The sequence below is a fragment of the Aspergillus costaricaensis genome (genome assembly GCF_003184835.1).
Source record: "Aspergillus costaricaensis CBS 115574 unplaced genomic scaffold BO79scaffold_8, whole genome shotgun sequence".
NCBI classification, from domain to species: domain Eukaryota; kingdom Fungi; phylum Ascomycota; class Eurotiomycetes; order Eurotiales; family Aspergillaceae; genus Aspergillus; species Aspergillus costaricensis.
The window spans coordinates 54,708-79,993 of NW_020291808.1; the positions used below are offsets into that span (position 1 = coordinate 54,708).

Genomic DNA, 25,286 nt, shown 5'->3' on the forward strand with positions numbered 1-25,286 from the left:
AGATAGAAGAATAAATGAATTAATAAGTAAATAAAAAAAAGAAAAAGAAAAAGAAAAGAAAGAAAAGGATTGAAATGAGATTGTCGAAGTTATGATAGAAAAGAGAGAGAAGCAAAACAATAAACAGAAAAGAAAATGGATCTGAATTGGCCATCCCACAAGTCGGAATTCCATTCAGGTTGCAGAAACGGGCAATGAACCAGACAAGTTGTGCAGTCTGTACTACATCGTACTAAGGGCATTATTGTCAATTATTACTACATCTGACACTGGAGCTCACTAGTGCTGTTGCAGGTCCCAGACTTTATCCATGGACTTGTTTGTTTCCAAGGTCCAACTGACCGTAAAATCACTACTTACTATCTACTGACTAGTTTTATTAGCTGCTAGCGTACCTCTCTAGTGGTTGTCTAGAGCTGTCCCATTCGATCTGGTTTAATTACTTTGACCAGTATTGTTCCAATCTTGCTCTCGCCCTCGCTCGCTCTTCTGTGATTAGTATTCCTTCTGCTCTCTCTCTCCCTCTCTCCCCTTCTCTTGCTTTTCTTTTTAAATTTATTATTTTTGTTTCCTTTTTTCTTCTTCCCTTTCCCTTTTACTCTATTTACATTTACTCTTCTTTTTTTTTTTCTTTTCCCTTTTTCTTCCCCCCTTGGTTTAAACTTTCATGCAAACCTTCCATTAGGATCGCTGCCCGCTAGAACTATCTCTTTTGCGCGCGCGCTTCTCAACAAACAGGCACCACTTGTGACAGTCTTGCCTGCTTTCCTCCTTCAATCCATTGGATCCCTTGCTTAACCGTTAACCACTCTGCATTTGTCCCTCAACTCTAGTGGGTTGACAACCATCTCAACCGAACATTCGAGGGAAAAACCGCGGGAAATTTCCTGGTGAGAGAAAACAAAAAAACGGGCAAGGTGCATCGCACTAGCGGCCTCTTTTTCTTCTCTGCTTGGTGGAAGTAGTCCTTGGCTGCGTTTGACATTCTATTCTTCTGATTATTTGCTGCAAGTGTAAGTCCCTCTCTTTCTCTTTTGCTACTTGCTCTCGTCAATACCCCAAACTCTACATCTGCCACGCATTCTGGTCCTTCTCCACGAAGCCTTGGCCTCTTTCTCCCTCTGCCAACTAGCCCATTGTATCCTCTTCTTATCATCCAGTCATAAACTTCTTCCCTTTTTTGTCCTCTCTCCTTCGACTCCCTCTCGCATCTCCCTTTCTCACCCTGCCTTACACACTTTGTACTCCTTCGTTCCTCTCTTTCTCCCTCTCCCCTCTTTCATCTTATTCAGCCATTCCTCAGATCTCATTTCCTGCTGCTTTTTCTTCCGCTCCATCCCCCCTCTCCGAGTCATATCATCTGCACTCTCCAACAAAGTTTCCATGTGCATGCCAGGACTCAAAAGCGGTAGATTGGATCAACTAATTCTCTGACTGGATTTCTCTTCTTCAGTCTTCTCTACCATGACAGTTGCAGCACCTCCTGTAGCACCCGTGCACGAGAATGGCATGAACGGAGGTGCCCCCGGACATCATGTCAACACTATGAGCCTCCCCCGTTTCCATCCAATCGCAATGAATCCGCCGCAACCAATCCCGCCAGAACATATGATGCCTGCCCATCATCAATTTCGTCCTTTTCACCCCCCTCCACTGCAGGAACAGGGTCCGCCTGCACCTGGTCCGCCGGGTCAACCATTTCAGATAGATCATATTGAGGCTCGCCTCAGGCAACTGGAACATGAAGAGGCGGCTCGCATGGCGGCCCGTAGTCATCTTCTCGCCATCCGGAAGCGAGAGGACGAGGAGTTTCGTAGGATGACTGAAAATGCGGAAGCAGAAGAAGAGGTATGGTTATTAGGTTGTGATATAAAATTTCCCCACCGTTTCAACTCTGACATGGATTCTTTTGCCTACAAATCAGGAACTGCGTAGGCAACGGAAACGAATTAAGCGGGAGTCAATGGGACTGGGATTTAATGCAAGTCTGGACTCTCCGCCGCTTCGACCAACGCCGCCTCGCCGATTATCGGAAACCAATGCAGCGACCACCCTTGCATTCTTCAAGCAACAGAGCCCTCCGGAGCCTCGTCCAATTCCCCCGCCAGCACAAGCGGCACCGCCCCATCCTCCACCGCAACACATTCACCATGATCCTACCGGTGCCACGTCGATCAGACGGAAACAAAAATATACCATAAAGAACGTTGAAGCTTGGGGGGAGCGTCATGGACGTCCGGCCGCGCATGACCCTTCTGGACGGGCGCTCTGGAAGCGGCCGTCGGACGGCAGCTTGGTGTATCTCACATGCCCTGTTACGGGCTGCGGCAAGGCCGACTTCGTGACCTTGCATGGCTTCATGTGCCATTTGACCAAAAAGCACAAGGATCGTAGCCTGGGCAGTCAATCCCGGGCGCTTGAGGTGTGCGGTATAGTGTTTGATCCTAACGCTCCGCTGCCACCCGTGGCTACCGTGAACCGGGCATCTACTGAAGAAAGTCGCCTGGAATCGGGACCTGCGGATGGCGAGGGATATCAGCAGGAGATGGAATATTCTTCTGCGTCAGATGAGGAGGAGAGTCGGGAGGTCCCTGTGAAAACGGAGGCCTCAGATAGGACACTGCCTGCGCCGCCGGTGACTATGCCTCCGGCGCCGGAGCAAATACCAGTGCCGAGAATGAACGGCTCAACTAAGCAATCCATCTCGTCGATTATCGATCGCGACCCGGAGGATGAACCCCGGGGGCGACTAAGCTCAATCCCGCCTCGGCCGGCTGAGGCACCAATCCAGGCGTCCCCGGATCAAAAGCCCTCGATCAAGGACGAGGCCGAGTTCCCTCGGCCACATGAGACCGAGAAAGAGAATACTGACCCTAAAGACACAACCGAGGCAAAGTAATATATACAAATACATCATAATTACTGGTTATTTTCATTGCGTTAGCCTGTGACCAGGCAAAACTTACATTTTTATCACCTTGCATAGTCCGAGCATGCTTTTCTGATTCTGTTCATATGCAGCTCTTGCGTCAATACCCTCTTTTCTATTTGTGGGAGGCCTTGTGCACGTTCATTAATAATGTAATGTCTTACTCTTGTCGCAATGATTGACCCTCTTTCCATGTATGCTTGGATTGATGGGGATTCTCTCTTCTACACATGCCCATCCATGCCTATGCCTCCAATCACTAGTACATTCTATACCCTTTATAATCCCCAGTCAAAGATGATATCTTGAACCCCGGGTGCACAGTTATTGTGTCTGTTATTTTCTTGCTCTTGCTTCCCACAAGAATGTCCATACTGCTTTGGGATGTTTATACATGCATAGCTGTTTAGCTTCTGGCCGGAACGATGCAGTTTGAGAGACATGAGTCTCGTTTCAAAATAGTTCCACAGCCCAGGCCATGTCCATAGTCCATGAAAGACATATCATTCAGTCCATCTCCAGTCTAGATCTACCTCAAAACCAAAACATGCACCAAATACCCACTCCCAGACATCAACTTCTCCCCCAACATCTCATCACTCACCCTCCACACGCGAAACACCCTCAACGTCTCCCGTAACCACGCCTCAAACACCTCCGGCGACCGCTGCTGCTGCGCAATCACACACACCGTCGGCGTCCTCCCCCCACTTCCTGTTCCACTAGAGCCCCTCCCCTCAGTACCAGCGGGAGTATACACCGGCCTCAGCCGACACAAATCCGCACACGTGCGCACGAACGGCGCTACCAACGCATCGTTGTAGATACAATCGCATGATACCACCACGTCGAAGCCTTTATCTTCCTCCCCCCCACCCTCTTCACTACCATCCACAGTAGTGGTAGTACATAATCCCAACCCCTCCTTAAGCGATCCCGCAACATCCAACTCCCAATCTAGGGATGTGAATATCACATTCCCATTCCCATTACCGTTCCCAGATCCAGTCGCATGTCCCTGGTGGGATTTCCGAGCTGCTGAGGAGGCTGACGCTTTGGTGGATTTCTTCCCCGACTTGGAAGATTTACTACTACCTCCAGCGGTAGAAGAAGAAGTGGTAATGGTGTTCTCATCCAGATTCTGGCGGAATAATCTCTGCACGTATTCCTGGTCTGTGGCGATGTAGTGGGCTATCTTTGGTGAGAGGGATAGGGCTAGGAGGGCGGAGATGCCGCTGCCTAGTTCGACGATGGTGGAGGTGGGGGTTAGGATGTTGTGTGTCCAGAGGGGGTTGGGGGTGGTATTCTTGGTGGTTGTGGTGTTGTTGGAGAGCCATTCTGCGATGAGGGGGGTGATTTTCCAGAGGACTGTTTTATATCATATCATATTAGATTGGTTGGTTTTGGGGTATTGCTGTGATGATGAAGATGATGATGAGGGAGGGTAATGGTGAATGGTTTACTTACCTGCACCGGTTGTACCACCTGCTCTGGAAGATGATAGCAGAGTTGGAGATTGATGAATGGTATAGTCTTGGTCGTGGATGGTCAGGTCGATGGTTGTGGCGCGGGAGTCGACGAACCCTAGGTTGGCGGAGGGGATGTCTTGGGAGAAGAGGAGGAAGGATTCTATTTGTTTGAAAATGGTTTTTGGTCTCAATGGTTATTATGTGTGGTATACGGGGTGTTCATAGTAGCTTATATAGGTATACACGCTATGATGATATTGCAATCGAGCATGGCATGGGAACATACCCTCTTCTGCGTCTTCGACTTCTTCGCCGATGGTGGTGAGGAAGTTTGTGAGGAGATCCATGGTTTCTTCAGATAGAATGTGTGTCTGTCTGTCTAGTGTCTACTAGGTATACAGAGGGTATGTGTTTTGAGTGTTTCAGTTCCCACTTAGGGTAGGCTTGTTTGCTTCTATTATTGGCTGTCCTGGTCAGTTAATAGTAATCATGTACTCTGTCAATCGAAATTTCATCTGTAGTGTCGGGCGTTGTACAACGGAGATCAACCAGGGTGTGAAACGGGGGAATTGAAGTTTTGACTGCAACAAGGGCTTGCAATGGATGAAGAATTGTGATGATACTGAATTTGCGGTGGTTCTGACCGACGGGAAGTTTTCCAGCATTGTAACGGCTGGCATTCTGATTGGTTGGCGGGAAGGGGGTCTCACAGTCACACCGCAGAGATCCCTAAAACGTTTCTTCATGTATGCTGCGACTGCATAAGGGGGTTGATGCATAAGTGGATGAAGGAGGTCATGACAAAGTTAATTGCCAATAGTCTTTGGACTGAATGTCTGGTGCCTGAGTACGTCCTAGATAGCTAATAGTTATTTGTAGGGTGACGATGGGAATCCCAACAAAAGCGGAACTGGGCTTAGCCCGCGACCGAGACTTTCCGATCGCTTTTCTTGAATCATGAACTGCGAATCCCTTGAACTCTAGAGGCTTCTTATGCCGTCATCTGGGCGGGAATCTCTGGAATTGTGGATTCAATTAGTTCATATATCTCTCCTTGGCTATAGGTACGTAGTAAATCTAGTCTGCTTACTGTACTAACTGCTGTCATGTCGGGGCAGCTTGACAAGCTCCATAGTTTGTGTTTGTGTTTGTGTCTGTCCCTATGATCCCCTGCTCTTCCCCGTGTGTGTGTGTCAGAACCTTGAAGCTGTCGGCTGTCGCGCTGGACCGCGGCTAGTACTTTATGATGTTGCATTCAGATTCCCGACCGATCTAGACGATGCATGAGCCTAGTAGTAGTAGGCGAGGTACTACTGGTAGTCTGGTACAGTAGTCGTGGCCTCAAGGGGAGAGCGTTGTCACGATCGCAACCATTGTAGCGCATTGCGAGAGCGGAGAAATCAGTTGAATAGCCAGTAAAACCAGACCATATCATAGAACCAAGGAACACGATGTGCAGGGGAAGAAGAAGGATCGCAAAAAGGGACTTTGACCCATCCGTCATTGTAACCGGAGGTGGCGGACGAGCCAGAGAAAGCAACTTAACTTAATAACTGGGGGGACCGCCTTGACCTTCCGTCCAGCCACAACAAATACTCTCTCTCGCTCTGACTTCATTTCCGATCTGCAGCTTCATCTTCTCCTCTTCTGGTGCTGCTGCTACTTCTCCTCCTCCACTACCTCCTCCTCTTCTCCAACTTCCCTTTCTATTCCCCCCCCCCCCTCTTCTTCTCTTCCCTTTTTACCCCCATCTCATTCGGGTCCCTTTTCATCTACCGCCCGTATTTTCTCCCCGCAATATCTCCCGCCTTGGAAGGCTTCTTGTCTTTCTTGCTAAAGGCTCCACCTGCAACCTCATCCACCCCCGGTTTGCAGTCCGTCAGTGTGGTTCTGCACTCCCGTAAGTCTTTTGAGTTCTGCGCTCCGTCCCTCTTCCTCCGGTTCCCGTCTCTCTGTGCTGTTGCTTTTTCCATTGCCGTATTCGTTCAGACCGAACCTAAATTCTCCAACATCGACTGACCACCACACCCCATTCTGTGTTGGACAGACCAAGTCCCCTACAGATCCTGTCTTCCCGTTCCCTCCGTCTAGATTCCTTGTCCCACCACCAAGATGCCGATGTCCAAGAAGGAGCTCCAAGAGCTTCGCATCCAACCGCGCATGTACAAGAAGCCTCCGTTCTCCGTAGAGGCTCCTGGATACGAGCCGGTTGAGGGCGAGACCATTCCTCGTCGACTGCCCGCCGCCAAGAATGGCCTCATCCTTCGCCCGGCTGAGGATGTCGGAACTACCTACGATGTCTTCCGCCGCTCCGCGCGTGTTTACGGCAATGCGAAGGCCGTCGGAACTCGTCACTTGGTCAAGACCCATGTCGAGAACAAGAAGGTCAAGAAGGTCGTCGACGGTGTCGAGAAGGAGGTCGACAAGCAGTGGACCTACTTTGAGATGAGTGGCTACAGCTACAAGAGCTTTGTCGAATACGAGAAGCTGGCCCTGGAGCTCGGCTGTGGATTGCGAAAGCTCGGTTTGGAGAAGCCCGACAAGATCCACCTTTACGGCGCAACTAGGTGAGTCTGCAGTTGAGCTTTACCGAAGTACATGAGGAATGCTGACGTTGCGTCTTTTTCTTTTTCCGCAGTGCACATTGGCTGGCCATGTCACACGGTTTGTGCCCAAACATCCACCTTGGCTCATTGGTCGGCAACTAATCGCAGTTCTTGTGAACAGGTTCCGCATCTCAGTCCCTGACCATTGTCACCGCATACGATACCCTGGGTGAGGAGGGATTGAAGCACTCTTTGGTCCAGACATCCAGTGCCGCCATCTTCTGCGATCCCGTTCTCATTCCCTCCGTGGCCAACGTCCTGAAGGATGTCAAGTCCATCAAGCACGTCATCTACAACACCGACCAGGAGCCCAAGAAGGAACACCTGGACCGTCTCAAGACCGAGTATGACTACCTGAACGTCATGAGTCTCGAGGAGCTGCGGAAGCTGGGTGAAGAGAACCCCGTGGATCCCGTCCCCCCGGCTCCTGAAGACCTTTGCTGTATCATGTACACCTCTGGTTCTACCGGCCCCCCGAAGGGTGTCTCTCTGACGCATGCGAACGTTATCGCCGCAAGTAAGTTGCTACTCAAGATGCCTTTGGTCAGTCGCCGCTAACGCCAACTTCCTACCTAGCTGCCGGTATCCACGAGATTGTCGGCCCTTACATCGGTCCCTCGGATGCTCTCCTCACCTACCTCCCCCAAGCGCACATTCTGGAATTCATGTTCGAGAACCTCTGTCTCTTCTGGGGTGGTACCATGGGTTACGGCAACCCTCGCACCTTGTCTGACGCTTCCATGCGCAACTGCAAGGGTGATATCCGCGAATTCAAGCCTACCATCCTGGTCGGTGTTCCGGCTGTGTGGGAGTCTGTGAAGAAGGGTGTGCTCAACAACCTGAACAAGAACAACTTCCTCATCAAGAGCATCTTCTGGGGTGCCATGTCTGCCAAGAACTTCCTCATGACTGCTGGATTCCCCGGCGCTGACACGGGAGCCTGGTTCCTGGACTCTGTGGCCTTCCGCAAGCTCAAGGAAGCTACTGGTGGCCGGCTACGGATCATGATGAACGGTGGTGGCCCGGTCTCCAAGGACACGCAAAAATTCCTGTCCATGGCCGTTGCCCCCATGATCAGCGGCTACGGTCTGACCGAAACCTCCGCCATGGGTGCCCTGAACGACCCGATGGCCTGGAACCCTGACGCGCTCGGTGAAATCCCCGCCTCTATCGAGGTCAAGCTGGTTGATTTCCCGGATGCCGGCTACTTTACGAAGAACACTCCCCCTCAGGGAGAAATCTACATTCGTGGAGGCAGTGTCAGCAGCAACTACTGGCAGAACGAGGAGGAGACCAAGGAGGCCTACACCGATGATGGATGGTTCAAGACTGGTGACATCGGCGAGTTCGACCACCTTGGCCATCTCAAGATCATCGACCGCAAGAAGAACCTCGTCAAGACCCTCAACGGTGAATACATTGCTCTGGAGAAGCTCGAGTCTATCTATCGCTCTTCCCCCGTGGTCGGCAACATCTGCGTCTACGCCGCCCAAGATCAGGACAAGCCCGTTGCTATCATTGTCCCTGTCGAAGCCACCCTGAAGAAGTTGGCCAACGACAACGGCATCGAGGGCGACTCTCTGGAGTCTCTCGTCCACAACGAGAAGCTGAAGTCTATTGTCCTCAAGCAGCTCCAGACCGCTGGTAAGGCCGGTGGTCTGAAGGGTATTGAGATCATCAACGGTGTCGTCCTCTCCGACGAGGAATGGACCCCTCAGAACGTAAGTTTTACATCTCTTCGCTTCCATTGAACGGTATACTAATTAATGACAGGGCTTCATGACTGCCGCTCAAAAGCTCCAGCGCAAGAAGATCCTCAACCGCTTCCAGGAGGACATTGACCGTGCCTACGGCAAGAAATAAAACACCACCGATTATAACTCAAGTCCGCGCACAGCGAACCCTCATCTCATCTCGATCAGCCGCATATCTTATGCCTGCTTAATTAGTATATCCTCTATATCCCTCAGCAACTGTTCTGTTCGGCTCGCATGATTTTTTGATCCTGCTAATTTCGTTTTCTCTTCGACTTCTGTTGTTCTATGATATACATGTATCATGTTCTCTCCTTTCTTCGTGTGTGTATGTCTCCGCTTAGCTAACTCTCGATGTGATACTCACTCATCCCGGTGTGTCTATGCCATATAAAATTCATCAATTTTCATTCAACTCTACCTCGTTCGTAAATTACCAGTAGCAGCTATATGAAGCAGACAAAAAATGTCCCAAATCGAGATGCAACGACTCAATAGATCGATAGATGGACATGTCCTAGCTTCATCCCCTATTCCTACTATCTCTTATCTCTACATCTACCCTTTTCCTTATCTCTCGACACTAACCTAGTCCCTGTAATAGTCTCCCTAAAACCATTAGTTACTAGTTTACCATCGAAAGTAAAAGTTAATAAGATAGATATCTACTGTACAGTCTAATTAAGTAGTAGTAGGATAACTCGTACCATACATACATAAGTAGTATCATCTAACTATCTCCTCTCCTAAACGGAATAATCCACAACCCACATTTGATATGAAGGTAGTATAAAGTCCCTATCTATCTATCTATATGCTATATAGTATTCCCTGCAGGTAGATATACTATTGAGAGTCCATATCATGGATACTAGTACTGGTGTTAATAGCCAAGTTTCAGTTTCACGTAAGATGATAGATAGTATAGGTAGATAACTAGCTAGCTAGATAGATAGATATCACAGAGCGAGTAATATTTAGTACTAAGTACTGGTAGACTACGTAGTATTACAGTAGATAGCTGCTGCAACGCATGAGTCAACTTGTTTACTATTGAATAGATGTTACTGGGTTATCATTATAGTATATGATATGATTCATGATCTACTATTTCAGTAATTTCATGACTAGGTAGGTAGTGTTATTTTGCTGAGGAAATTGCTATGTAGAATTGATCTAGAGGATCTACTTAAGTCTCAAGTATGATATACGTCTCTTTGCCGAAATCTTATTTTCTATCTTGAGTGATTTACATGCAGTGCATGCTTCTTGTGATGGGTAATATGTCAGATCAATCCTTCTTTCCTCTTTTCTTTTCTTTTGTTTTCTTTCTGATGTGTCTGAAAGAGGGGATGAAGATACAGGTCATTTCGTTAATTCGATGGTTCCTGGCGCTATATTGACTGGGACGTAATAGGAAGGCGGAATTGAACGCCATTTGACTAAACCGTATCGAGACTAGTTGGTATTCCAAGTTACTGCCGACGAGAGCTCGATTCGCAACCTTTCCGGACTGCAAAAGAACAATTGAGTGGAACTACCTTACTTACCTGGTGCCTGATTACATTCTTAACATCCGTTTCTCGTATATTTACCTTTTTTACTTACAAGGATGTCTTTCTGGAGGTGGGTGGTCTATTACAAATCTAATGAGGAAATAGCTTTACGCTGACTGTGAGATACGCACCACACAGCTCATATCGGTCCCTCTCGCCCAAAACGAGAGCTCTATTCGGAATCGGCGTGATGGCCTGGGCGTCGATTGGGCTTTGGGCTTCGCCGCAAGTGGAAAATGCTATGGGTATGGCGCCTACCAAGGAGGAACAGGAGGAGTTGGATCGGAAACTGGCTGTCCGGATATCGAGAGTCGAGAAAGATGTAAAGTAGGTGATGCAGATGGAGGCGGGTACTCTCGGCTACGGTAATGGGGTTTCGGGGGTCTGGGTTGAGACGTCAGCAGCCCAACATTTGGTTATCGCAGATGCAGGCCGCCTTGACCGGTTTCTTTGAAACACCAATGGGCGTCTTTCACATGTTCTTGCGAGTTGAAGCTGGGGACGGGAATAGGCCAGAATAAAAATAGGCAGAAGCAGATAGGCGGCATTTGAGTCAGAAGGAGAGTTAGGCGAGTTGCAGCAGGAGGCAGGAAATGAGGGAGGGGGAGCAGATGCTCAATTCTTGTCGTGTGTCTAGCCTTGTCAGAAGTTTGTTGGCGGGACACAACATCCGGAGGCCGTTTCGTGGAACAGAATTTTCATGCATGCAATGTCGGGAGAAGTCTTGAGACGACTAGCTGACGAGCCCATGAAGAACCCAGAGAGTTGCGCTGGCAGTTAGCCGATGCTTGTAGGGGTCGAAGCAAGCAATTGAGCGAGTAAAGGGCGAAAGAAGGAAATGAGACAATCTCCACGCAGCTCAGCGCAGGGTGATGTGACAGGGTATGATCTACGGAAAGAAAAAAGGTTTGTCTGGGACAGTATCTTCACCAGCTCGTAAAGGGGGTTGGCCATAAAAGACCAATGTTGACACGAAAAACAGCCTTGTCAGCACTCGACAGGGGGCTCGCATGGCTGGTAGACTTTCTCTTTCCAGGGATTACAATCGACACTGGGACCATGGTCTCAGGTTCCGAGCAGAATCCAACGGAGTGAGATCAGCGACCCAGGATCATTTGACGTACAGACGAACATGGGGTCCCTATTTGACTCAGATACTGCTCGGCTATTGCATGCAAGACTCCGAAGGCTCCAATCTGCGACATCAACTGCTCCAGGAAGATGGGTGGGGCGGGTTGCATCCCATCGACTCGCCCGTGGGAAGAGTAGGGGGCGCGCATGGAAGTGGCAGCGACTGGAGCCCTGGCCGTTGAAAAGGGCAAATCGACAAGTTTCATACATTGCGTTGGGCGCTGACGTTGGTGCGGTGAAACTGACGCAGATTGGATGCAACGGTTGCACAACGATCCGGAGAGTTGTCCAAAGGGACATTGCGGCGTTCTCGTTGGCCGCCCTCTACCAGACCGTACTTCTGTCGGTCAAAATTACCAGGCCTTCTGTGGCTTGCAAGGCTTGGGCCCCATCAGTTTTGCCCGGGTCATTCACCCCCTCCCTTGTACGACGTGCATGGTGGGCCATTCTAGGGAAGCCAATATTGCCTCAGCAATGCTTGGAGTATTTGGTAGCCATCGGGGACCCCGCCTGCGGGCATTACAGAGGTTGGAAACCACTGGAAAGGTGAAGCGTGTCCGGTTGGTGTGAGATGGTTTATCATTGCTTTGGTTCTGCATAGTCTATTGGGACGGACAATAATTCCACGCTGCCGAAATCTGTTGGGGGGTGGGGGCTGCTGCTTATGGCGCCTGGATGGTCGACGGAAGGAGACATGTTGTGTAGTATGGATTAAATGATTCTCGCGTTTCTTTTTCCCGATGAGATGGATGCAGATGCATCACTAGAGAGAGTGAGAGAGATAAGGACCGGCAGATTAGAATTTATCGGGTCCGAAAGTACGGCGATGGTGTAGTCCTTGCAGGCTGATATTCAGACCAAAGGGAAAACAAGTGTCGGGTCAGGATGACTCCGGAACGTGCCGAGAAGCCCAAGGGTTTGGAAGGAGTGGCTCAACCAGACAGACGCGCCCGTCAGCGCTTGGAGCGAGCGGTCATCCCGCATGGAGATGGAGTTGTACCCGAAGGCTTGGAGGCTGGATATCCTGGATAGTACCCAGTAGGCTAGCTACACTTGCCGCCGCGATGGGGAGCATCGATGGGAGGCGCTAAAAGGGGAGAGAGCATGCACGCTCACTAACGAGATTTAATCAGCGGCCTAATGTATGCCCGGTCGATCATGGAACGCATTGGTGGGATGATCGTCGCGTTAGTTGCATCTTCCTTTTGACGTCGCTCGAGTGCCGTCACCTGCAGCCATGGAAGGACCAGGGACTTCTGACGTGGGGGGCGACAATATGGGGCCCAAGGGAAAAAAGGCGGGAAGCAACAGAGAGACATGGATGAGATGAGATGTGATGTTGAGGTGGACACCGGCTGATGAGGTTCGCAGGAAGAGCCATGCTCAGGGGACAATTACTTACTCTACCCGGGGCACCTTGGCGTGCTGTATGTATAGATAGTAGTGGATGAACTGGCTACCCAAGCTAGCAAGTCAGGAGTGAGCTCACCTAATAGATCGATAGGTAGATAGTTAGTTTGTGACTAGGCAGTAGTGTGAGAAAGACAGAAAGACAGACAGACAGACAGACAAGCAGCCAGGATGGTGCCGGTGAGGCGGAAAAAGGATCTCCTTTCCCTTCCGGCATATCGACAACAAAGGAAAAGCCGCGGGAAAAAGGAGAAGGAGTGATTGGCCCTATCTTCTTTCCCTTTTCTCTCTCCATTGCTTCTAGCATGGGTGTCTGTTATTGCAGTCTATTATTCTTTGGTTCTTCATTCATTCATTCCTGCTGAGTCTGGCAGCGTAAGTAGGTGGGAGGAAGTACAGGAGGGGGAGTAATGTGAGTTTCGGGAGTAAGTAGTATGTATGGAGCAACCAGCAACCAGCAACCAGCAAGTGGAAGTAGAAGTAAGTAAGTGTGTGTTGGTTGATTTGGTTTCGGGCAAGCGCGTCTGTACGGTAAGTTGGTAGTACGTATCAGTAGTTACCGAGAGTAACTCCACCCCCAGGAAATCTTTCCCCGTAAACTGAAAAACTAAAAAAAAAACTAAACTAAAAACTAAAACTAACCGTAAACTAAACGATCGATTCCCATCCATCGATCTTCCGTCACAACAATCATCCACCCACTAACTACTACTAGTAACGTAACTTACTTACTACCACAAACTAGTAGTAGTGTATGTACCTATTAGGCATGTCTGCCACCAAATTACTTACTGGGAATTAACTCCCACCCTCCTCCTCAATGGCTGTCGGTGACCGACCGCCAAACTCGGCAACAACAAATGAAAGGATGGGGCTTCGGTCCCTTCGTCGATCTTCCCTCGTCATCTGGCCTGAGATCCGGGCGGCTCGGGGTCGTTAATGGCTTGTTCTCTCTGTCCCGCACTCTCCCTCTCACACACCTCCCTTAACCACCACCACCACCACCACCAATTCCCTCCTCACGCAGCTTCCCCCCCCACCCTCTCCCCTCCCTGATCCTCTCCCTGACCTCTATTCAAATAGGTAAATACATGTCCTTGAGTTTACCGCGGGATTTGCCACGGCTGTGACCTAGAAGCATGATGATGATCATCTACTAATCTTGGTACTATCGATCATCTATCAATTACGGCATACTGCATAACTAGAAGTCTCGGATCTCAATCCGTTGTCCCTTACCCGGCTCCCCTCCCTCTCTCTCACACACTCTCTCTTCCCCCCTCTTTCATTGATTCATTGTCAATTCATGTTATCTGTACGTTCAATTCCTATTTAGGAATAATATGAGAGATCCGCTTCGTTGGGTTTCTTCGTACCCTTCCATATTGCTTTTTCCGTGCATGGGGTTCTGGTTCTGGTTTCAAGACACACCCCCTCTCCGCATGCAGCGAACAGGGTTAGTTAGTTGAGATTGGATTGACTTGACAGCGGCATACCTGGCTGGGCCAAGTAGGGCAGCATATCGGAGAAAATTCTACCCCGGCAGTAACCAATTATTACCCCCTCCCGGCGAACTATAATCCTTCTCCCTGGCAGGCTGGGTCTCGCATGCGAATTATTACTATCTTCGTTCGCCGGTTTCTCGAATGGTCCCGAAATTCTCCACTATGCGAGAGACACTCGGTTTTAGCCTTCCTGTTGGTTCGTAATTCTAAAACGAAGTTTCTTTAGTAGTTTGTTTTAGCATCAGAATATTAATAAGTCCAAAATCATAGTAAATAGTATTTATGTTTTCTTTTTGGCCTTTCTGGAAAAGGAAAATTCAAGTCTCGTCTACATGTAGAAACTCAGATGTTTTGGGCCCCGTCTGTTGTAAACAGGGAATGGAAGTAATGCATCATCCCTTTGGTCCTTCCGGAGGCAGCATCAATAGGGGGTTGCGAATGGGAGGGGAGGAGAGAGAAGGAAATTGACAGGCTGGAGACAAGAAAGAAAAAAATAAGTGGGGCGAAGGAAAAGCAAAGAGAATGAAACAAGCCCCGGTGCACAAGGATTCCAAAAGGGGTTGTCACCGTGGTAATGCAATTTCAACTTTCTTTCAACATGGGAGAGAGGGCAGGTCAGCTCAGCTTCGCAGTCTATAGGCACGCATAAGTCATCGGATGTCCGTCGAATGCAACCAACGCATTTCGGCAAACGTAGGGTGAGGCGCTCGGGACAGAAGAACTTCATCTGGGGCAAGTCTTTTCTGCTTCACGAACAGGTAATATGAGAAACTGGAAGGAAAGCTTTCCAAAAGCGTCTGGATCACAAAGAGTGAGAATAGGAGGAAAGGAAGTAAGAAAAGATATAAGAAAAAAAATAAGTAGGGAAATAAAGAGATGACAAAATGATAATAGAAACTAGAGAATGTAAACATAAGCAAGAAAAGGAAAAGACAACGACGGACACACACACACACAACACAAGAGATGTGCATGAAAGGCTCGCAAGGGTTGAGATGGAAAGGGAAATTTCAGAGACCTGCTAAGCGCACAGACTTTGGGAGTTGGTAAATCGACCATAAGAGCTCCCATCAGCGGTGCGAGTCGAATAGACGGGGTCAAAGCCACTACTACTAGAGTGCTGGTACAGGTGAGAAGCTAGCCGAGGGGGTTGTTTCAGGTAATGCGGAGGTTCATGCTGATCATTATTCGTCACCATAGAGACCATCGACTCAAATGGCTGGGGAAATGCATGGCCGGTCTCTTCGTTGGTTTTGGATACGGATTCGTACTCGAATGAGGGATGTGGATGGCGGTAATGGCTTGCCGGCTTTCGGTTGTTCATAACGCTATAGTTAGAGTCCTGATAGGTATCCATGCTGGACGAGCTTTTCATCGAGTCCATCGGATCCATGGTGTTATCATTCATGAGTCCAATATCAAACGCCGATGACGAGGATGACGATATGTGTGGACTGTCGCTTAGCGGTGACTGGTCTGGCGCGGTCATTTGATGGTAATCTGTTCGACCGTAATGTGGCCCACCGCGCTGAGAAGAGTCGTACGGCATGAGGGCCAAGTGAGACCGTGCACCTGCTCCTAATCCTGGGGGTAGGACAGCCCCTCCACTTCCATCGCCGGAGCCACCGCTCCCTCCATCGGGGCCCATGCTGGTCGAACTATCGCGGCGGCCGTCTTTGTAATGGCCCGGGGAGCGACCCCGGACTACCATTGGATGCGAAAGTCGCCTGGCAATTCTGACCCATTGGGTATCGGTACCTGGAACCGAACTGGCGACCTCAGCATAGAGCTCAACGACTAGGTTATAGTACTGCTGCTGGGCTCGCCGCTTTCCGTTGTTCGCCGTTGCCTTCTGGAACTGAATTCGCTCAAACGTGTGCTGGGTTGGCGGCTGTGAAGGCTGGCTCGCTCCTGGGTAACCACCGAAATCCAGCGATAATCCAGCCGACTGTGAGGCCAACGAAAACCCATGCTGGCTGCTGTTTGGTGATGCTCCATGGCCTAGAACTAAGGGCGTAGGTTGAGAGGGTTGCAATATGACCTTTCCCGGTTTTCTTTCCGATTGCTTGTCCCGTTTCGGGGTGTGTTGGACCAATTCCCGAACTTCCCCGACTTGTTGGTTCACTACGGCGGAAATTGACATGGCAAATCTTGTAATGCGTTCTGGCCCATGCTCCGACAATTTCACGTATAGTGGAGCGTTTGACCACGGCTGCAACGTAAACGAACACGAGACTGAGAAATAATTGCGTCTATAGCACGTCCACTTGTCATCGACCTGGAAGAAACCCTTGTGTATCTTGGCTTGTATCTCAGGAGTGATGGTTTGAGCTCCGGAGACGACGGGTTGAATCACCATAGTTTCGCCGAACGGAGGAGCATCGGCAACTGGCTGGGGCAAACGTTGCTGGACGGCGTCCATCAACATAGTCCCCGACCCAATATACACACTCTGAGGTCGATCCATAGTGCCCTCGATGACACCTCGAGGGGTTGTTCCAAAGGGTGTGATCCTATTGATTTCCCCAAGACCTGTCAAAGGTCCTTGGAACGGTCCTCGATGGAGTGTGTATGCTCCCGGATACCCATCATTTCGCCCCATAATGGAGGTACTTCCAGAGACGGTTGTCCCCTGCGATTGCAGACTGGGTGACATGTTGGCGGGCGGCTGACTGTACAGGTCCCAAAGTTTTCTTATCAATCGGTGCATGTCAACAAAGAACCAAAGATTGAGGCACACTTACAGTGGGGGCACCCGATGGGATCTGTAATCCGACATTCTATCGTATGACATTCCTGAAGAATGTGTATACAGTGAGTTCGATGAAGGAGAGAATGTTTCTGTGAAGCACCGCACCATATTGATGGAAGGCGCATGTTAGCCGATGACAGGTAACCGAGAGATAAAGGGAAACGAACCAGAGCATGTGTCAGTAGGGCTCATGAGAATGGAGGTAGGAGACGTCGGAAAGCTAGAGGAACAGACCCAGGTCAGTAAGTTGTTGCATCTGCTGGGTTATTGCCGAAAATAATCGTCGAGGATGACAGCAGAAGAAAAACAAGATATAGAACGCTTGGATCCCAACGCATCACGACCATACAGCATGTATAAATGAACCAGCAACGAGCTGTGCGGCCATCATTTGCGAGAGGATATGCTAAAGATTCGGTAATGCGACCAGGGAGCAGCAGGTAGACGCATGCAAGCAGCAGTTTGGTATAGACCATTGAGGACGGCACTTTGACATAAAAAAAATAAGGGAGTAGGAATAAAATGAAATTCAAAAAGAAAGAAGGGAGCAGTGACGAAAATGGATGATGAGAAATAGGCGCTCAACACGGAAAAGAATGGAAAAAGGAAAAGGGAAAAAAGAAAAAAAAGGGAAACAACATCGAAAAAGGAAAATAAGAAATAACAATGAAATAAAGCCACTCAACACCCCCCCCCCAGGGCTAAAGTGAGTAAATTTGAAATATTCGGGAATAATCAAGATTGCCATCAACATCATTATTATCAACAGCACACGACAAAATCTTGTTGATAATAATCAAGGGTAGGGGGGGATAGGAGGCGAAAAAAAAAGGAAAAAGAATAATAGAAAAAAGGAATAGGAATAATAATCATAATAATAATAATAATAACAGAAAAAATAATAAAGAATAATAAATCAATCGAGGGCGTTGGGCCAACTATTCAGATTGTTCGGACTAGAAGGGAGAAGCTGTGACTAGTGGCTGCAAGCGGGCCAAGTGGAGCACAAGGGCAGTCCGAATTGAAAGACAACTTACGGTACCTCCTGCATCGCAGGCTGCTGTGTGTTGTATCGCAGGCCGTTGGTAGCTGGTATTGACACTGGCTGCGCCAGCGGGTGGCCAACAGCACCGCCCCTTCGGGTATTTTCCTCTTCATCCATGGAAAAGCCTGTCGAACTCGAAAATTGTCGTGATGTCCCTGTATAGTCCCCGTCGGTGTTTATCGGGCCGTCCAGTGGAAAGGTGCTTTGCAGAAGCGTTGCTAAGAAAGAGCTCATGATTAGATCGCATTGCCAGGTCCCATTCGGTAGCGAGAAGATCCACAGCGCAATACTGGAGAGAAGAAAAAACAGAATTGGATAACGAGAATATCATAGGGATGCACCAAGAACAATGCGAGGAAATAAGGAAGCCGGAAGGAACGAAAAAGAAAGGACAGAAATTATCTGATCAGCCCGGTATGAAATAGGGACCCCCATCCCTGTCGACCAAGGAAGCAGTATTTCCTGATGTCATTATAATACCAGAGGAACGGAGCGCCTGAAATGGTGTAACCGAGTAGAAGAGCTTGAGATGCGAAAAGGAAGAAATAAACGTCACCCCGGATGTAGATCGCCTGTCAGAAGCAAATCGCAACTGGGTCACGAGTGCAAAGCCCGCTCCTCAGATCGTATCTTGGAAAGACTGGCGGTAATAAAGAAAACCATAACCGTGACAAAAACCCAGTTCCCAACGGTACTAACAAGAAATGAGCCCACTTACAGTGATTCATTTGCAACCTTGCGACAGTCAACTAGCAAACTGCCGTTAAAACGAATTTCAAGACAAGGTAGATCAGTAAATCAGGGTATCTTGGCTTAGCAAGCTAGACGCAGGAGACCGATTCGCGTCTGGGACCCTTGGAATCAACGCAAACTAAAGCACTAAAAGTACGCCCGGCGAGCGCTAGGCTTGGGCGGCGCCCAACAGGGGTACGCTAGAAGCTGAAAAGGCGATAGCTAGCGAAAGGTGTTAGTGAAGTATCCTGTTGGTCTTACAACCGCGCGCCTCGACATACACTATCGCTCTTATTCGGAGGTATTAGAACTGGCGAGATCCCTGGTATAGCGACGCGATTCTATAACACCGTCAGTGACTCAACCAACCGCTGAAAGGAAATCAACACAGGCGATTATGGACCTTTCCAAATCCCCGAGGATGACAAAGGTCGACTAGTGCTCGAAGTAAATCTGCTTCGATGATATTGTGGCTGATCAGATATTCGATCCCACTGAGGTAGACGACATGTTCATGTAAAAGGGGCGACAGAGAGGGGTGAACGGAACTAATCTAGGGAAGAAAAGAAGAGCCAAACAAAAAAGGAAATTCCGTGGATTTAGAAAGGGAAAAAAAAGAAAAAAAAAAAAAAAAAAAAAAAAAAAAGAAAACATAGAAGCATCCGTAGATGATTGTGCTCAGCGTTCCATGTTCGCCACGGCAGCCATGACGGAAAGGATCTCTCAACGGCTTGCTAGGTAATCTTACAATAGAGGCAGAATGTAGCAAGTGCTGTCAAGGCATAAGCTTACCCACACCACGGTGCAGTAATCGGTGGTAAGTGGCTTGGCTGAACAAAAGATGTAGGGTTTAGAACAATAACCATGGAAGGATCAAGTGGTAGCCGAAGCATTTCAGACAACGGAATAGTGATGGGAGCACTCAACAAGGCACAAGAAGAAGAACGAAAGCAATGAATGTGGATGGAGTCAGAAGGAAGACAAGGACAGGGAGAAGATAGAGATGCATGTGCCATAGAGTTATTGTTGGTGCAGAATCCTGAATTTTATAAGTGGAATAGACTCACATGTATTAATTGGCAGATGACGAGCAAGTTGAGTCAAGAATGAGGAAGGTTATTTTGCATCTATCACTGCAGCTTTTAATTTTGAGATGCAACCCTATATGTATGTATATCGGTTATCTCAATGTTCCGCTTGTCCACGTCAAGGAGATAACTATTGGGCTCAGGGCTCCAATTTGGCCTCTCGGTGGATTAATCAGGAATTTTGACAAAGAAATTGGAGAATTGAGTCGCAGAGGACTGTTAGCCGCCGTGCAGGACGAGCAGTTGACTGGTAAAAATGCCCTGGACCGGTAGTCGAGGGATCTGGTCGCTTGATATCTGTTTCCCGGTGTTGGATGAAAAACCACTTCCTTCATGTCATGGTATTTTCTCCTGCCCACACCAACACGACGCCCACTTTCTCCGCTGTCTACCTAGCCTGGCCCCTTTACGGTGACCAATGAGCGATCCTGGTAAGATGCGGCGGAAATGTCTGCAGAAGCTCGTTGTGCACAAGCCCTGGGAGCTTCAGGTTGCCAATTTAAGCTTGAAAGCGAATACCACTTTCGCCACGAGTTTGCTGTTGAGTTTAGTCGAGGCCAGGGTCAAAGTCATTTGTTGTTTCCGATCCATGACTGAACAGAAGAAAAAGAAAAGAAACGGACTACAATGCGTGCTGCCTTTGGGATACGCTTGCGCGAATAGAAAAGGCGCTCTTTTGTTTTTCTTCCGTTTTCCATTTTCGTCCCTTCGGCACACTCCCCCCTCCCCCATTTATTTCCCAGAAAACAATATGCTTCACCTTTTTTATTTTTTTTTTTCTTTTCTTTTTATTGTTAATTTTTCTTCTTATTTTCATTTTCTCTCTATTTGGATTTTTTTTTTTAATCGTATTAGTGGGTGGAGTGAGCAATTGCCTTCCTGGCTGATAATGGGTGTATCAACTAAAATGGCGCGAAAGGGATAAAAAAGAGTTTGGGACCCTGTCGAAACCGTTGGAGAGACACGGCATTCGTTGAAATCCATGTTACATCCCCATGGTCCACGTCTAGGCAGATTTCAAGGCTGCACAAACTCAAGAGCAGAATGGAGACCAACTTGGACATGGTTCAGCTGGCGGCGTGATTGGTGAACTGTCCATACTCCATACAGAACATCACCGGCAAAGTCAGCTGTCCTTAGTGTGAACACCCGGCGAACGGCAAAGTGCAGCAAAACAAATTAGAATGGTGCTAGAACGGATTAGTAGCGACGATCATCACTCCGGGAATCGTGCAGACCCCAGTCGCATGATGGAGACTGTTGATAACTACTGAGCTTGGGCAGATGCAGACAACCAATAGCTTTCAAGGCCATTGACGAACGGTCGATGTACTCCGTAAAAAATTGTACAGTCCCAGACAGGGGCCTGTGGACCCAAAAAAAGAATCCATGTTCTAGGCATGAGCTCCGGCCTTGGATGCTCTCAAGAGGATCTCGGGTGCTTGAGGCACGAGCAGCAGTAGCTCTTGCATGAATGAGAGATCAGGCGATCGACATGTTCGATCCAACGGTTGTTTTATTTCATTATTGTCATTTTTGTTTTATTTTTTTAATTTTTCTTTCTTGTTACCGTATGGTGGTTTGTTCACTCACCGACATGGGCTTGAACAATTTGGAAACGACTCGAATCCAAAATGCGGCCGATACAAAGAGCAGTGTGTAGTCATGACCCGCCCCATACACACTAATCGGTTGGAACTTTTGGCTGTACTAGTAATAGTTAGGGAATATGCTCCAGCAACAATAATACCTTCTTCCAGTCACACCACCCTTGCCCAGTACGGAGAAAGTAACATTTGCTGTACGGAGCACACGGCAATGTATTCTAGAATCCAGAAGAGGCACTGATTGGTGAGAGGGCAAAGGAGACCGCCGAACCTGAAGCGGGAAAAAATACTTAGTAGGTTAAGTAGTGGTCTCTGGTATCCCAGCCAGTGGGGGTGGGCGTAAGTGTCTTCTTTCTCGCTTCTTTTCTTTTTCTTTCCTTAATTTTAATTAGTTTTGTGTTTTCCCCTTTTCCTTTTTCCTCTTATTTTCTGGCTTCTTTTCCTTATCCGGTGAAGGATTATTATGTGGCTGCATGATCATCCAGGCTCGCAGGAAGCTAGTTGGTTGAGATGTGATATGCACCGTGCTGAAAAAAGTAGCCAAGGATGTATAATTGGTGGAGACCAAGTGCTGGGGTTTTAATTGAGAGCCATTTGTTGGAAGCCTGTATAAGGAAGGGTATGGGGTCCCTAATGGAGGGAGGGCGAATGTCGTGCAGGATGTGTCCGCGGGATGCGGCGCGAATCCCATAGTAACCTTGAACCAGGGGGGGCGAGAGACGGAGGTTGCATTTCAAGCCAGGGTAAGCCCCATTAGCCCGTTGAATGGAGCCTGTCGGCGGGTTGAAGTCCAAGGGTAGGGCGTCAAAGACCCATGAGATTCAAATTTCTCCCTAGAAAGGACATTGCTGATCGGTCATGATGAATGAGATGATGATGATATCGGCAAAGGGGCGAATTTTCTCCTGAAAGATCAGAAACTGTGAAAAGACAGTCCTCGAACTGGAACCTTTTCCAGATGGTAAACATCTTAGGAATTTGTTTGTGGAGTTGCTTGTTTTCCCTGCTTATTCTTTCCCCTTTGAATTTCGTGCGCCTGGTTTGGCGGAGACACACCAAAACATGAATCGGGATCCGCATCGTGACGCTAAACCCAACCCGACCGAAGGCACGTGCCCCGCATGGGGTCATCCCCAAAGAGTATAGCGGCATACCTGCATGGACCTTCTTCTTACAACAACAATTGAGCCTTCGACCATCCACCCCGTTATCGTCCCTGTCCTTGTCTCCTCCATCCCACCCATCCATTTCTTTTTTGATTTATATATTTTATTGTTATGGCATCCAACTGACTAGTAGCCTTGCCGTTGGGACCGTCAGAAAAAAACCTTGTTCAGGCAACGGTCCTCGTCATGGCCTTTCGTCTATTATTGGCATGTCCAGATAGATGCCCTCCACGATGGCCGCCTACACAATAGCAAAAGTTTATTGCTTGCTGTCTTGGCCGCCATTCACAGCTCGATCTAGAGTCCACTACTAATACCCGTGGGGACTGATTAGCGAATCACAGAGTATCATCTTATGGAGACACAGTTACCGTGACTCGTGGGAAGCAAGCCTACTCCTACTCCGAAGAAACCTTTCTCCACTACCGATGTCCATAGTGAGTAAACTTCTTTAACTAATTCCTTTTTCTTTGTCTCAACTGGCCCCAGCCTTTCCTTGGTTAAGAGAGGCCCGTCCGCCCGGAAACCCGTCCATATTAGAGTTCGAACAAGGTCCCATTCAAGACCGTGGCTTCTAGCCTATCCGGGAATGTGTTGGACCTGTCCTAGGGTTGCCCGTGCTAACATTTTGTGCAGATGGAGTACTTCCGATTGACTCGCATCTTCAGTGTTCCAGGAGCAATAGCTGCGATACGCTCTTCTCTTCACCTGCTGACTTTTTCTACCCGCACTGGTGGTGGCTGATACCCTCTGCGGACGGCACTCCTGTACGACAGTCGAATAATTACCTTTATAAGCCATAATCGAGCGAAGGGACAGCCATGGCATGCTCTCATCTGCAACTGGCCGATATTACGGTTTGGACCATCAAGATAGTCCGCACATCGGCTGTCATGCCAATCAAGGCAGCTGAGCTCATCTGGAGTCCAGAACAATCGGCTTTAATTTCCGGGATCCCCTAATGTTCCCACGTTTGAATGAGTCCTTGGCAGGCTTTTAGTGCCCCAGCTTCAGCTGCCCGACGAAGTGTGACTTCCACTTTGCAACTGGCCCCATTTATTCAATCATTTTTAACGGACCATCACATCGAGAAGATGATCTCGACAAGGTCAACCGCTTCCCTCATGCTAATGTACAGGTACAGGATAAACCTGATAGATACGATCGTTCTTGGCGTCCCAAAGCACAAGCGGTCCAATATATTTTCATGAACTACTATAATGGGAGCACAAATATCACTGCAACGCGTGTCATAGCCGATAACTTGCGCTAAAAACGCTGTAGCCTCGGACCCGAAAGTATTGGATGCGGTCTGCATAGACTCTGGTCAGCCACTTGTACGATTTCCCAATTGCCATCAACTAGGATTCTTTGTCAAGGCAGGGTCAGGTGTAGTCTTGTTGTAAGGCACCCTTTGTTTGGTGAGTATAGCTCTCTTTGGTCTTGCCACCACCTGTAGTGAAAGGACGGCCTCCGGCCACTTTCTGCTTTATTGATATTGTCCTGCACCTTGTCAGCTACAAGGGCTTTCGTTTCTAATTTCCGCAATATGACTCTTTCTCACCAATTGCAATATGCATCTGGTTGTTTGACAAAGCACGCTATAACTACGAATAGGCCTGCAGCTTTTTCTTTGGGCGCGCCCGCAAACCGGCGCATCTTTACTACATCCATCCTGTCTGTGCAACTTCTTAGGCTATTAGTCAGTCGATCAATTGTCTATGCTGATGTTTATCATCGGTGCATAGTACAGCCCGGTTTCAATATTGATGCGAGTGGTGCTGGGATACACTGAATAGTGACGCCCTATCTTTCCCGATCCCTTTTGCCAGTCCATGGCGGTAAGGCTTTACAGGTAAGCTGTATACTCTTCTCAGGTCATGACTGACGTGTTCCTAGCCTCAGTAGTATCCCCTGTTATGCAGCGTACGGAGAGCGGCACGAATAAATCTAGCAACGAAAAAGAACCGAGAAAGTCGCCGGTGGCTGCGAGGCATATGCCTGCATGGAGTCTGATGATGGACCAGTCATAAAACCCGATGCGCCAAAGAAAACGAGATGAAGGGCGGCCGTCATGCCTGATTGAGCGGTAGTGGCAATGGTGACGTTGATGGAGCTTCAGCCAACGGACTGGCATGTCCAAGTGCACGAGGACACAGAGCGGGCAGTGGGATCCCATCTGCCAGTCTTGTACGCTCTTCGAGTCGCACAGAATGAAGCCAGAGGGTCTGTCTCAGAGCCAAGAAAGGCTAGTTTCAGGACTTGCTGGATACGTCCCCCCAACGATACACAAAACCATTGTTAACAACTTCCCGTTCCATACCCGTTTTCATGCAATGTAACCAGCCATCTGGACACACAGCACCATTCACAATCCTTCCGAGCAGCGAATACTCCGGGCTGTGAACGAAGATTACACGAAACCGAATTGATTTGATTGAATATCGAAAGCCACTGGCCTGGCGCCACGCTCTGAATAGTCCCGTGCATCCACTCGTATGCTGGGAGATGTCCTCTGTGGCCCGGGGGTCATGGC

At 48.7% G+C, this 25,286-nt stretch overlaps 6 protein-coding genes across 6 annotated transcripts; 4 read left to right on the forward strand and 2 right to left on the reverse strand.

The window, feature by feature from the left end:
* Positions 1-1,464: 1,464 nt before the first annotated feature.
* BO79DRAFT_141821 (uncharacterized protein) lies at positions 1,465-2,899 on the forward strand (the record flags this gene model as incomplete). Its single annotated transcript, XM_025678263.1, has 2 exons — positions 1,465-1,848; positions 1,925-2,899. 2 exons carry the CDS (start codon positions 1,465-1,467, stop codon positions 2,897-2,899), a joined length of 1,359 nt encoding a protein of 452 aa, XP_025541873.1.
* Positions 2,900-3,458: 559 nt separating this feature from the next.
* On the reverse strand, positions 3,459-4,745 carry BO79DRAFT_226201 (S-adenosylmethionine-dependent methyltransferase; the record flags this gene model as incomplete). Its single annotated transcript, XM_025683774.1, has 3 exons — positions 3,459-4,297; positions 4,397-4,558; positions 4,685-4,745. 3 exons carry the CDS (start codon positions 4,743-4,745, stop codon positions 3,459-3,461), a joined length of 1,062 nt encoding a protein of 353 aa, XP_025541874.1.
* A 1,361-nt stretch (positions 4,746-6,106) lies between these two features.
* faa4 (long-chain fatty acid-CoA ligase FAA1) lies at positions 6,107-9,156 on the forward strand. Its single transcript, XM_025679464.1, has 6 exons — positions 6,107-6,298; positions 6,446-6,965; positions 7,037-7,062; positions 7,126-7,521; positions 7,581-8,725; positions 8,778-9,156. Exons 2-6 carry the CDS (start codon positions 6,511-6,513, stop codon positions 8,865-8,867), a joined length of 2,112 nt encoding a protein of 703 aa, XP_025541875.1. The 5' UTR covers positions 6,107-6,298; positions 6,446-6,510; the 3' UTR covers positions 8,868-9,156.
* Positions 9,157-10,370: 1,214 nt separating this feature from the next.
* Positions 10,371-10,645, forward strand: BO79DRAFT_252575 (uncharacterized protein; the record flags this gene model as incomplete). Its single annotated transcript, XM_025685936.1, has 2 exons — positions 10,371-10,384; positions 10,453-10,645. 2 exons carry the CDS (start codon positions 10,371-10,373, stop codon positions 10,643-10,645), a joined length of 207 nt encoding a protein of 68 aa, XP_025541876.1.
* Positions 10,646-11,243: 598 nt separating this feature from the next.
* BO79DRAFT_78692 (uncharacterized protein) lies at positions 11,244-12,146 on the forward strand. Its single transcript, XM_025689745.1, has one exon. It carries the CDS (start codon positions 11,447-11,449, stop codon positions 11,993-11,995), a length of 549 nt encoding a protein of 182 aa, XP_025541877.1. The 5' UTR covers positions 11,244-11,446; the 3' UTR covers positions 11,996-12,146.
* A 3,235-nt stretch (positions 12,147-15,381) lies between these two features.
* Positions 15,382-17,154, reverse strand: BO79DRAFT_142080 (NDT80 / PhoG like DNA-binding family protein; the record flags this gene model as incomplete). The annotated part of the gene is made up of 2 exons (XM_025678271.1): positions 15,382-17,032; positions 17,105-17,154. The coding sequence occupies 2 exons, from the start codon at positions 17,152-17,154 to the stop codon at positions 15,382-15,384; spliced, it is 1,701 nt and encodes a 566-aa protein (XP_025541878.1).
* Between the last annotated feature and the right edge of the window lie 8,132 nt (positions 17,155-25,286).